Below are 13,734 nucleotides of genomic sequence, written 5' to 3' on the forward strand. Positions count from 1 at the left end.
TGCTAATACAATGAATGCCTCCAACTTCAGGGAGAAAGGAAAATGTGAAAAATGCTTTCCTTTAGATTGCTAGTTGTACTAATGAGGCATTTGTGATTTATCTTGAACTATAGAAAGTTTTAGGGTGTTCATGTTGTTTTATCTGATTTAAGGAAAAATAAAAAGCCTTCATCTTCTACTCTGCAAATACTTCAAACACTACTGAAAATGTGAAGTCTTTAAAAACAATTTTTGGAGGCTTCCAGATTAGCAGTTGTTTGCTTGTTTTGTAGCTATGATGTCTTCTTATTGCAGAGTCATATAATCTTGAGATGAAGTGTCCCTAGAGATCATTTATTCCAATCCTCCCCACCACCCAATACAGGAATTTTCTTCACAGCATCTTTGGAATGTGGTCATCTGTTTTCTGTTTATACTCTTTAGGTGATTCAAAGCACAAAAAGTTGTAAGATTATGCGTTGATGTGGTTTTTTTCTTCCTTTTTTCTTTTCTTTTCTATTTTTTACTTCTCAGGTATTTCTTATTTTGAATTAAGGTCTGAGTCCCTGAAACTCTCATCCTCTGACCTCCTGGGCTCCAGAGTCTCAGAACACAAGTTTGATCTCTCTTCATTTTCCACAGTTTAGGAGGGGTGTGATCATACCTACATAACTGGAGAATGTCAGACTAGCCTCAAGACATTCTTATTTTTTTTTCTAATGTGGGTAAAAGAAAGTTGGTTTGTCAGATCTGTCTCCAGGGAGACAGGATGTGCTCTTGCCCTAATATTTTCTCAGACATGGGCCATGCTTCTCACCTAGACTCCTTCTTTTGGAAATGCTCCAAGTTATCACAGTTTCTATGTGGTCACACTCAAAAATGGACATAGTACTCTAGGTATATTATGATTGGTCCAGAACTCAGTGGAACTATTGCCTCCCATTTTCTAGAGAAGATGCCAAAATAACTGAGCTCTTACTGTGTGCCCAAGTATCAGGCCAGACACTTTATGTATGTCTTCTTTTATTCTTGCATACTTTCTATGTGGTGGGTCCTATTGTTACTCTCCTCCTATTGGAAATCAAGGCTAAGTAGGTAAAGTACCTTGCTCAGGTCACAGAGCTCATCAGTAACAGTAGGAGAACTGGGACTCACATGTCACTCTGCTTTAAGTCACCTATAAATCTAACAAGCCAGAGTTCTATGCAATTTAAGTATTTTACAGCCATCGATTATTCTTCCCCAGTCTTAGCTTCACGTATTTTCTAAAGATAATGAATTTTGTTAACATATGGGTTATAGAGCTTGAGACCATAGACTTTGGAATCTAACAGATGAGGTTTCAAACTCCAGACCCAGCAGCATGGTAGTCACATAAACTTGGGTTATTTGTTCTTGTATCATCTTAGTTCCCTTACCTGTAAAAGAGGAAAAGAATATTTTCTTCTTGTTTCCCACCTTTCAAACTTCAATTAAATGATCTCTTGATCAGATCCTCAGGTCTTCTTTCCACACCACCCAACTTATGTCATTTATATTGGCCTCTCCCTTCCTCTTTTCCAGTTTCGTAAACTTAACATGGAGGAGAAGGTAAAGTATATCCCCACTGCCTCCCGAAATGCTTCAGTTTCCTATGCTGTTCTTACAGCTCAATCAGAGTTGGTTTAGTTTTTTTCTTTTCCTATTATTCATTCCCATTCTAATCAGTGGAAGAGGGAGGCAAGCTCTCAGCCACTCTCGGTTGCCCTTAGAGGCAATCAGCCCCTGCACAGCAAGGCTTGGAAAATCTATATGCAGCGCTTTCTGCATCTCTCATCAGGGACTCAGCAAAGAATCTGGTCAATGCTGGGGGCAGATGTTAGAATCAAAGGAGTGGGCGAGGCAGTAGCTTTGTTTGAATAGCAGCCTGACAACTCTTTGTAAAACTTTTCTTTTGGCCAGGTGATCTCTCATGCCATCTCTGAACACGTGGAAGATGCAGGTGTCCACTCAGGAGATGCTACTCTTATGCTGCCCACACAAACCGTCAGCCAAGGAGCCATTGAAAAGGTTATTATGTATAAATAGAAATGAAAGGGAGAAAAAGTAAATGATGAAAAAAAAAACAAACCTATTTTATTAAAAGTAGGTAACGCAGTACGACATACCCCAGGTTAAATCTAATAAGGGGAACTTCCTTGATCTCAGTCAGCTGGGTATTTTAAAGAAAATAATTTCCTCTATAAAGCCTGTTTGGTGGTTTACTAGTGCTTGGTTCTCAAACTTTAATGTGCATCAGAACTACCCAGGGAACTTGATAAAATACATGTTGTGGGGCAGGGCTCCACCCCCAGTTTCTGATTCCATAGTTCTTGGTGGGATCCAAGAATTTGCATTTTTTCAAGTCCCCGGGTGATTTTTGCTGCTGCTCTGGGATCACAGTTTGAGAATACTGCTGCAGGTGATTCTAATGTTTGAGATCCACTTATAAGTGAGCAGTGTGGAAAGCGATGTTTCTCGATTAGGACTGGTGAATAGGTATGCAGAAGTTACTTGGGGAGTTTTTGGAAACTTCTTTCACTGTCTACCTCTACCTCCACATCAAACCTGCACTTTTTAATATGTCTCTTTCTACCCATCTTTGAGAAACACTGCTTTGAAGATCTTCTTGAGGATGATGACTCTGCCTCAATACTCAATAAGCAGTGCTAAGCAAAGGCTTAGAGACTCTGGGAGAATATAAAATGTTCGAGACTATCCTCTTAACCCTAGTAGATATTCCTTTAGTCTTCAAGTATGTTGGGTCAGGCTTGGCATTTTTAGTGAGTCTTTCCAATAATCCTGCCATCAGAATTCATGCAGACCCACATTGTCTGGCTGCAGATTGGGTTGGATTCTAGAAAGTGGAGGTAGCAGAATGTTTTCTAATACCATCGGCATGCAAGAACAATGTTCCTGGATTTCAAATGTGCTGCTGTTTCTCGTGTCCAGATAAATGACTTCAAACTCAGAGCTCAATATGCCACAGCACCACTTCTTTTTCTAACCAATTAAGTTGCTGAACTACTCTTGTAAGGGTAATGCCCTTAGTTGTGCCCCCTTTTGGCATGGGTATCTTCCGTCTCTGGTTGGATACAGGAATTCCTATACCTGACATGCAGGGCCTCCCAGCAGGGAAACTCTGTTTCCTTCTGACCATAATATCTACCCTTGTAGAGTTCAGAACAACAGAAAAGCAAGATAAAAGAAATCCCTAAGTCCTCTTTGCAGTACCAGGTAACTTCAGGGCATGCATCTCTCAGCAGGTAGGTCATTAGCTTGATAGATAGTTTGGACTGTAGTTTCTGAAGCTACTAGACTGAAAGCATTCCATTTAGTCCTTAAAGTAAAACCAGAGTATAAAATTGTCAGTAGATAGGGGTATTTGGCAGAGATAATCCTGTAAAATTGTGCTATTTCCCCTGCTCAATTATTGTGAATATTTAGTACATAGTATTGTTATGTTAATAGCAATCTAATAGTGGAGTAGAGAAAAATTTTTAATAGAGACACAGCTCATTGTAAAAGGAGACTTAATGAATCAAAACTTAAGAGTCTGTATCTTTTTAAAGAAAACTATGATATGCTCTTTAACACTATATCATTGTCCTCTTGCTCTAGGTGAAGGATGCTACCCGTAAGATTGCAAAGGCTTTTGCCATTTCTGGCCCATTCAATGTCCAGTTTCTTGTCAGAGGAAATGATGTCCTGGTAAGAGCTGCCAAGGTGTTTGAAGGACACCTTCTGTGTTAGGTCATGTTGCTTTGTGCTCTTCCAATAATCTCCTTCTCTATGAACACCAGCACAGGGCAACTGAGACTCCTGCAGCTGTTGATGTTGGCATGTAATACCTGCCTTGTTTAAGGTACAGGCTCTTTGTACCCCTGATGTGGCAGTCACAGCTTTGTAAAGCACTCTGATACACTGGAAAGTATAGATGGATACAGTGGATACCACAAAATAATCTGAACTTGTAGAAAGTCATAAATTATGTGCATTAAAGTTTTGCTTTATTCCTTTTCCATAGAAGAAAGCTGTTTCGGAGATCATTTAAAAAACAATGCATTAAATGAAATAGATTAGTCCTAATTAATTTAGCCCATTTAGTTTAACAAATAAGTAACAAAACTGATTTAGTGTGTCCTCTGCAAAGACATATGGTAGCTGCAAAGACATATATATAGGCCCTATTCTCAAAGAGCTTGTGATTTAGTGAGGACAAGGAGCAAGATGAGTGTGTGGATAAGTATAACATGAGGGAGAGTAAATAGCTTCTAGAAGAAATGTACAAATAAGGCAGTATTGGAGTCAGAACAGAGATAGCATATCTGCTAGTCTGTGTGTGTACATGAGTACATGAGCATATACGTGAATGTCAAATGCTGATTTGTGGTTAACTCTAAAATTTTGTCAGAATTTTGATAAGTACGGGAAGGTTGAGAGGACATTATGCAAAGATAGAACATCACCAACAAGAGAAAGAATACTCAGCATGTTTTTGGAGACAGTGAATAGTTCAGCTCAGGGAGGTCATTTTTCTAGAAAACCAGTGGAAGGTAACTGTGCAAAAGAAGATTGGGACCAGAAAAAATGGTATGAAATAAAACTAGAGATATGTTGAGGCAAGAGGGCAGAAGGCCTTTAAGGGCTAGACTTTTTTGTGATGGTCATTGGAAATCCAATGACAGCTTTTCAGTAGAGGTAAGACACTGTCTGAACTCTGCATTAAAATAAACCTGCCAAAAGTGTGTTGGGATGGAATTAGGAGAGGGGGAGGGATGAAAGAAAGGAAGAGTTCAGAGATACCAGCTGAAAGGAAGCCAGTTCGAAAAAGTCTAGGCAATGGGAAGAAAAGGGAAAAGATGAGCCCAAACAAGAGCTCATCCCCAGCTGGCAATATCTGGAAACCAAGTGGCAGAGAGAGTATTAATCTTATTGTTATTGGCTCTCACCATCCTCTTTCTCTTTTTAAACTTTATTATCTCTCCAGGTGATTGAGTGTAACCTGAGAGCTTCTCGATCCTTCCCCTTTGTGTCCAAGACTCTTGGGGTAGACTTCATTGATGTGGCCACCAAGGTGATGATTGGAGAGAACGTTGATGAGAAACCTCTTCCAACATTGGATCATCCCATAATTCCTGCTGATTATGTTGCAATCAAGGTAACTGTTCAAAATCAATTCACCATTTTGTGAATGGCAAGGAAATTAAAGGAAAAATTTGTCATTAGAAATAATCTTGATATTTTATGAAACTGTCTAACTAAAAAGCTGGATTGGGCATTTATGATGTTTCCTTTTAATGACCCAAGGTGGTTGCACTACAGGAAAATTTGAGTTACATAAATTTGAAATAAGTACAAGAAAAGCTGTTAACCAAGTATCACTTTATGTCCAAAATGTGAACTATTGTGTACTTAAAATTTTTAAAAATATCATCTAGAATCGCATAGCTTCAAAACTGGCTAGCTGAGTATATTATAAGTTATGTTTATGCAGTTGACACATGATGGTGCCAGTTTAGTTGGTAAACAGAAATCCTAGGCATATTCCATTAGAATAAGACTTAAATTATGACACTTAAATTTTGCCAAATCTTTGGGAATGTTTGAAGCTTATAAAAGTGATCATTCTTTGGTGTTAGTTGACTTCTTATCACCCTGGCCACTTTGCCTAATTTCTATTTCCCTTAGTAGCACAACTGTCCCCTTGAAAAATTGAAAGAGAAGTTTTGGTTCACAGTGGTGGTATGAAGGTGATGAATTTGATGACACCTTTATGAAGAGTGACCGGAAACATTGAAGATTCATGCAATAATTTCCATTATTTTAAAAAACAATCTTGATGATAAAGGCAGTATCTTCCTCTCTCTGTCTCAGTGTGCCCATGCACGGAGTATAATTATGACCTTTATTTCACTGCACAGGCATAGGGATTAATGAGATGTGTATTTAAATATATTCGAATTTCTTAGATGGAGCACTTAATAAAATTAATTTATATTGTGTGATATATTTGTGTGACACATATCTTGGATACCTTCAAAAGGTTTCCATTCCTGTATGTATTAGTGACTTCAAAGATAATTGTGCTTCAGCTGAGATCTTGACTTCTGACTTTTTATGGTGGAAGTTATAAATCAAAAAATAGTTTTAAATCTTCAGTAATTCAGAAATCATCATTTAGAATGCCTTAGATTTTGTTATGAATTGAGAAGGTGTATCACTTTTTATGTTGGGGGAGGGTGGCATTTTATTCCTGGTGACTGTGACGCACATGTAAGGTGTTGAAACTTTCATTAAGAATATATATAGAATTTTTGCTTTTTTGTTTGAGATCAACAAGTTATAAGCCCTGAAAAATATTTTTCCACTTGAGAGTCTATATGTGAATTTATAAATTCATGTTTCTTTATTCATAGATGCAGGAATATGATTTTTAGGTATCCTTTTATATTCATATACACTTACGTGTACACACACACAGACACATATGTGAAACAATTTCCATCTAAGAACAATATTGGTGGGTAGATAGGTATTCAAAAATGTGCTGTCTCTTCCAACTTAAATCTTTCTTAGCTATCATTGAATTATTTCAAATTACTTATTCATAAGCAATCCTATGAAAGTATGGGTGGATATCAACATAAGGAAGTAACTTGATTAAGATGACCCAGTGAAGTGACCCCAAGCTAGAATTTCCATGATAAGAAGGAGGGGTGCCAGAATTAAATCAGGAATAGTCTAGACTAGATAAATGTGTATGCACAAGAAACAAGAACTTGGTTCTGAGTGAACTGCACCGATAAAAATAAGTGATAATGTAGCATTCATGTGTTCCAGTTCATATGAAAGTTCTTGGCAATAGTGTTTCTAAGCAGAATGTTTTCCAAAGCTTTTTAAGAGGTGTCAACAACAGTTTAATGTCTCAGAAGTCAGTTTACAGACAACTATTTCTGGCAGGGTGGCTTGTTGAAAGTTCAAATGATCAGAACAAGAAGAGGACTGTTTCAGAAGCCTACTAAGAAAGAAAATGCGTTGAACTCTCTGTTATGGGGAACAAATGCCCAGTAGACTTTGTTTGAAATTTGTCCAATAAGAATGTGTTTAGGCCAGATTAGAAACACTGGCCTGGATTGGTCACAAGGGCTCTATTTACAGAAATAATTTGTGATTATTTAACCCAAGTTTTTGGCCAAGAGCTCAAGAAATTCTTGGAACAAAGTTTTAAAGCTATTTTTCAAGTCAGATGCTTGGACCAAAGAGATTTTTTCACATGTCTACCACTGCCTAAATGAATCCTGTGAGAGGTGATTCACTAAATATTTTTATCCACTCTTCTTCCTTTATACCTTTCTCTCATATATTTTTCCTCCCTGTTATTTCTGACAGGCTCCAATGTTTTCCTGGCCCCGACTGAGGGACGCCGACCCCATTTTGCGCTGTGAGATGGCTTCCACTGGAGAGGTAACTAGTAAATGATCCATGAACTCTTTCATTAAATCTACTTTGAAATATATTGTTTCATGATCTGCATATAGTAGAGTAAGTACGTTAGTAAGTAGTAAGGGTGGCACAAACCTCTTTTGCTTTCACAGTAAGTCTCAAAGGTCTTAAGAAATTTAAACTAAAGAAAAAAAGGTCATTTACTCTTTTGGACCAGTGTCTGTCTTCCTGCTAATATTTCAGCATGTGAATAGAATGCATGTGTTCCTAATTCATTTCCACATTACTTATGAGAATATCCTTGAAATATTTCTCAAGACATCTAAATAAACATCTTCTGGGTTTTCCTTTTTATTTTAAGGTTCTTAGGTTGCTCTGCATCAGCTCCAATCACCACCACCCCTCCATCCCCATTCACCTCTGCCGGTCCTTTGCTACCATGAAACCAGATCCTTGGAATTTTACTAGCAATATGTAGAATAACAGCGTTAAGAAGATCATGGACCTAAATACTGTGGAATCTGCAGATACTTGCAAAATCTCAGCCACTTTCAAAATAACTGTAACCTCCTGGGGATGTCTAAGAACTATAATGGAACTGGCCACTGGATGTCCCTCTTCACTTGTGTTGGGACTTGGTCAGTGGAAGGTTTCTTTAAGAATGTAAAATGTGTTTCTTGTCAAGATCTGTCAGATTCTGGAAAGTTCTCTACATGTCAATGTCAGGACATTTTATGAATCACCTAGCCTTTGACAGACTTACTAGAAACAACCTTCAGATTCCCATCAGTGCATATCAGAGTGGCAACATCAAACTGTGAGACATCAGTGTTTCCTCTTGGTACTAAGGCAAACCTAAAAAGGGAAAATATTTAATTGCAACAAATACTTGATGCTTTCTGTGGTTGCTTGGTTACGAGGAAGGTCTGTGATGAGAAGCCAAGTGAGAAAGGGAGGCAGGCAGTGAGGAATAAATGGCTAGCCTGTTTGTATCTGGTTTGGTGATTGCCTTCTCTTAGCCCCTTCGCTGCTCCTTTTAATTTCATAGGAGGGAAAACCTAACTCTAGAATTAAGGCACCATGTCACGTTTCCAGTCTAAGAGATGCTCTTCCAGTTCATCTTGGTCCTGTGGTTACTGCAGTAGCAGGGCTGTTTTTGGTCTAGAGTTCAGAGCTGGGAGAGTGCTGTTTTCCCTTATGCTCTTTTCTCTAGTGTGGCAAATTTGTTTTCAGCTCATGTCCGTTCTGCCTCCAGACATATGTTATTGGAGCTGTTGAAATAGGAAACTATAAAATCATCAGAAATTCATCTCCCTCTTTATTGTATCTGTTCCTAAAGTATAGAGATAATTCTTCTGTTGTTAGGAAGTCATATTCCCAAGTGATATTAAGTGGGTTGTTATAAAGTTTGCTTCATAATTGAAATCAGAATAATAATTCTAGCTTAGTGAAATCTCAAGTATGCTTCACAGAGACAATTCGGTGTCCAGATGGATTGTTCCGGGGTTGAATCAACTTCTGGCTCTTGATCTAAGTAAAGGCAGTTTTATTTTCCTGGAGGTGAAGTACAGATATTAATTCTTATCTTTACTGGAATATCTGACTACTTTCTGTGCTTTTCATAGAAAATTTGTGAAACCCCTTATGTATTTTTCTATCCGCACTTATAATGAGATTGCACAGTTTCTCTCAGCAGAATGTGGGTCCCATTAATGTAAGTTGACCTTAGTTAAGTTAGTTAGCCAGTACTCACTGATTAAAATGCTCACTGTGGAGGGAAAAGCAGCATGTGCTGGTGGTTGACTAAAGGTCGTAGTCATGAGAACTTTCCTTTCACAGTAAGGGAGTCGTTTGCTTAAAGAATGAATTTAGCCATCACTGTTATTTACAGTAATGGTGGTTCTGTGTCTGTGCCAAATAATGATGTGTGTGGCAAAACCGACTCCCATCATGTTCAAATATACCACTCTTCTATAGTTATAGTAAGCATTTGGCTTGTATATTGTAGCACAATTGCTCTGAAATAAGCTTTTGTTTACCCTAAAGTTATGTGTTAGTTTGGAATTGTTTTTTTACATATGGCTGCAGTATTCAAGACTAGTAGCAGGGTATTTTGGTTCATTTGATGGAAATAATTAAAAACAACAACAACTAGCTCCTTTGTGATTTTCATGGCATTATTGAATTTCTCAGAAGTGTTTCCCATAAGCTGTATGAAATGGCTTTTAACTGATTGATCAGGGATTATACATTCCTGCTACTGACCCGTGTATTCGGGCACTGCTGCATAGCATACAGCACATAAAATGTTATTTAAACATTAAGTCATATTACCATTTGCTAACTCCCCACATTATGGGCCAGAAGCTGTGATTTGTATCCACATAACTCACAGTAGAATCCAGTTATGTTGCTCCATGGAGCATTGTTGGGTACGGAAAGAATTGCTTATTCATTCATTATGCTTAATTAAAAACATAAGATACATCTGCCTTGGCCAGTCTTTTAATCCCTGGATTCAGATTGTTTGGTTTGGGCATCATTGATGAAACCTAGAAAAGGAGTTTATGGTTAAAGTGCTTTCCACTTGTATTTGTTTTTCTTCTAACGGTGGTTAATTATTATTAGATTTCTTTTATTTTACCTCTTCATTTATTTCTAAACAGGTGGCTTGCTTTGGTGAAGGTATTCATACAGCCTTCTTGAAGGCAATGCTTTCCACAGGCTTTAAGATACCCCAGAAAGGCATCCTGATTGGCATACAGGTAAGTGGTGTGTGATTATGTGTCTTGTCTGTCTTGTGTGCACCATGTATCAGTAGCTGGGGGAAGAGACATTAACTGAGATACAGAAGAGGGAGGTTTGTTTTAAGTTCCACCAAAGGAAAAAAAGCAACTTATATAAGAACAGACATTTGTTTTCTATTTGTTCCTGGATTCTTGCTTTCTTCCATTGCAGCAGCTGGTACAAAAATTCTATAAGAAAGACAGAATGATTCTAGTGAAGGGGCATTTGTTCTGCGAGGGATTCAGTGAGCCTTAAAAGGAATCTCTTCTATTCTTTGGTTAGGTCTTATTTCTTAGCCCCTGAACATCCTCTTCTCTCTCTTTTTTTCTCTCGCGCTCCTTTACTCTCAACTTCCTCTGCATGCCTATAGTATCCACTATCATATCTACATTCATCTCCTTTAAGGTTTTATCCTCAGCTATCCCTTATTTCCAACGTTCTGCTGGATAATTCCTGCAGGATGTCAAACCCAACATGTTTCAAACAGAAGTCATATCTGTCCCCACCTGATCTCTGCTCCTTGTTTCCATCCATACATTTATTCCTTCAAATTTCAATCTCTGCCAAATGCCAAGTTTTCAAAGTTGAAGACGACACAGGCGTTATTTGAGAAATTTTCTCTACCTAACATCCCAAAACTAATTTAAAATTACTGAAGGACAGTGGCTTACTAACCTAAGAAAGCCAGCATGTCCCACAGTATAGTATTCCATGGAGGACATTGAAATTGTATTCTTTGGTAAGCCTTCCAGGTCAAATCTGGGTGAAATAATTATAAAAGAATGCCTTAATAAAACGAAAAGGGTATTATTAGCTTATTATTGCAAATCAAATGTAAATCTAGGGCAAATAGTAGCCAGGAAACTTCTGTTACTATTTGGGATAATTATTTCAAGAGCGTACAAACTGTTCTACTTAAAAATTTCCTGAAAAAAATCCTAGATGCTTCTCAAATGGTCGTTCACCTTCATTTGAGATTAGTAATTCTGGAGTCCTATAAAAACAATGAATGGTCTTACATAAAATCCCTACTGTGCTTTTAATAAGCTCAAACTCTGCATGGTTACATAAAAATCAATAAAAATATAATTAGAACAGTACCAGGTATTCTCAAGTCAGTGGGTGATTATTATAGATACCATCTCATTATGGTGCCTTTAATATCAGCAAATCTGACTAGAGATCAGAGTGCTAGTGTCTTTGGAGAAGAGTCTGCAGAGAGTAGCTTGGGATTTTGCTTCATAAAGGTGCCAGAAGGGCGATAGTGAACAGATAGAGCAGAGGCTAACAAGATGACTTGCAATTGCGAAGCTTAATGGCAGTTTAGAGACAAATCACTCCATATGAGAGACTCATCACATTATAAATGGGTTTTAAGTATTATTAAGTCCGAAGTATGAGAGTATTTGCCCAACTTCTAGTTATGACTTAAAGTTTAATGTGAGACCTGGGGGCATTCAGAGGAGACCATGCCCTTAGTCCCCATCTTCACAACTAATCATAATAGTGCTAACATTTTAAAATACCAGTTTAAGAAGGCAGTGATGTATAAAATTGAGCCTTGTTTGGCTCCAGTGCTGCAGGGGAATGTGAAGCAAAAATTAATTTGATCCCCATGAAGTATTTGTGTGATTTTGGCACTAGTGAACAGAATTTTGCTTTGTAAGAAGAAAAAGGGCGATGTTTTCTTAAACTCTGAAGAGCAATGAGGTTTAGCCCGTTGAAGTTTTACCTTTCAATGCATTCTTTTTTGAACAACTACATGAGTTATTGCAAGGAATATTCTTCCTGTGCATGAGTGCACAATGTTAGGGATTTGAAAAAGTATATATTTAATTTTCACAGCTTTAAAAGCATATTTAGAAAAATATTTAATAAAATTAGATGTAATAAAAGTATATTTAATGAAATATTTGCAGTTGTGGCAAAATTGATCAGCAGGACTCTAAACCTCCAGAGAGCGACACACATAATTTTCTGACCTACTTTATATGCTTGCCATCACCAACAGTAGTGAATATTCTTCACTGCTTTATGGAGGATTTTCATTCATAGTGATTTTTAAAACAATGCTTAGTCTTATAAATCAAGCTCACAAATACAACAGAATACTATCTAGAGAGTTAATAGCTACCAAACTCACTAGACATCTTCTTAGCTAGAATGGGACCAAATCTAATCTCAACTTCTTTCCCAAGTCTGACAGTAATTGTAGACAAAGTCTATATATCATATTTTAGGATACATTATGCTTTTTTATCATTTTATTTGACATGATCCCACTTGGTCAGAAGAATTTACATAAAATCACTTGAATATATAAGGTCAGAACTGAAAAACACATAAAATAATACTGCTTATATATAAATTAATGTTAGGGTCACTAAACACAATGGGAGGTGTGATGGTTAGGTTAACTTGGCCAGGTGATAGTGTCCAGGTGACTGGTCAAGCAAGCACTGGCCTAACCATTACTGTAAGGACATTTGTGGCTGGTTAATAAACCAGAAGGCTGGTTTATTAAATCATTAGTCAGTTGGCTGCAGCTGTGACTGATTACATCAATGAAGGGTGTGTTTTCCACAATGAGAGAATTCAGTCAGCTGGATTTAATCAAATCAGCTGAAGACTTTTAAGCAAGACCGATAGAGGACCTTCACTTCTTCTTCGACTAACCAGCGAAGCGTTTCCTGAGTCCATTGGAGTTGCAGTTCAGTCCTGAGGCGTTCTCAAACATGTTCATCGAAGTTGCCAGTTCGCTGCCTGAGGAGTTCATTGGACATCTTCATTGGAGTTTCCAGTCTGCTGCCTGCCCTACAGAATTTGGACTCATGCATACCCACAGTTGTATGAGACACTTTTATAAAATCATATATTTATACATATCTCTTGTTGATTCTGTTTCCTAGAGAACCCTAACTAATACAACTTGGTACCGGGAGTGGTTCTTGAGAAACAGAATCTTAAAATGGGATTTTACAATTGGTTTTCTACTCTGATTAGATTCAAAGGCACTAATGACTACATTTCCATTAATCAAGATAGCACTGACAGCCCATGGTATGAGTTGGCAATGGAGATCCACAAAATATCACCGTTTGATTCTCCTAGTAATACTCTTATATTCATACAAGGCTCTGGGTAACAGTATTTTTGACAACTCAATAGAGTTTTGCAGAGTTAAGAGGTATAATGATGTTGGCTGGTTGCTCTTAGATTTGCTGGATAAAGTTATAAGAGAACGGGATGAGCCAAAGACTTCAAATTTGAAACTTAAGCACCGTATGACAGATATAAAGGTTTCCATGTGTGCCCTGACAGAAAATCTTTTTTTTAATTCATTTTTATTGAGATATATTCACATACCATGCAGTCATACAAAGCGTACATTCAATTGTTTACCCATTATGTAGGTGTGTGTTCATCACCAAAATTAATTTTTGAACATTTTCATTACTACACACACAAAAATAATAAGAATGAACATTAAAGTGAAAAAGAACA

General features: G+C 37.5%; 1 protein-coding gene across 1 annotated transcript in view; it reads left to right on the top strand.

Annotated features, from left to right (window-relative positions):
• Positions 1-13,734, top strand: part of CPS1 (carbamoyl-phosphate synthase 1) — a 134,035-nt gene that overhangs the window by 101,858 nt on the left and 18,443 nt on the right. Inside the window, exons 30-34 of the mRNA XM_037849356.1 lie at positions 1,921-2,028; positions 3,619-3,708; positions 4,988-5,158; positions 7,390-7,464; positions 10,110-10,208. Coding sequence (XP_037705284.1) covers positions 1,921-2,028; positions 3,619-3,708; positions 4,988-5,158; positions 7,390-7,464; positions 10,110-10,208 — 543 coding nt within the window. The remainder of the gene's footprint in view (positions 1-1,920; positions 2,029-3,618; positions 3,709-4,987; positions 5,159-7,389; positions 7,465-10,109; positions 10,209-13,734) is intronic.

Source organism: Choloepus didactylus, chromosome 9 (genome assembly GCF_015220235.1).
Source record: "Choloepus didactylus isolate mChoDid1 chromosome 9, mChoDid1.pri, whole genome shotgun sequence".
Taxonomy (NCBI): Eukaryota; Metazoa; Chordata; class Mammalia; order Pilosa; family Megalonychidae; genus Choloepus; species Choloepus didactylus.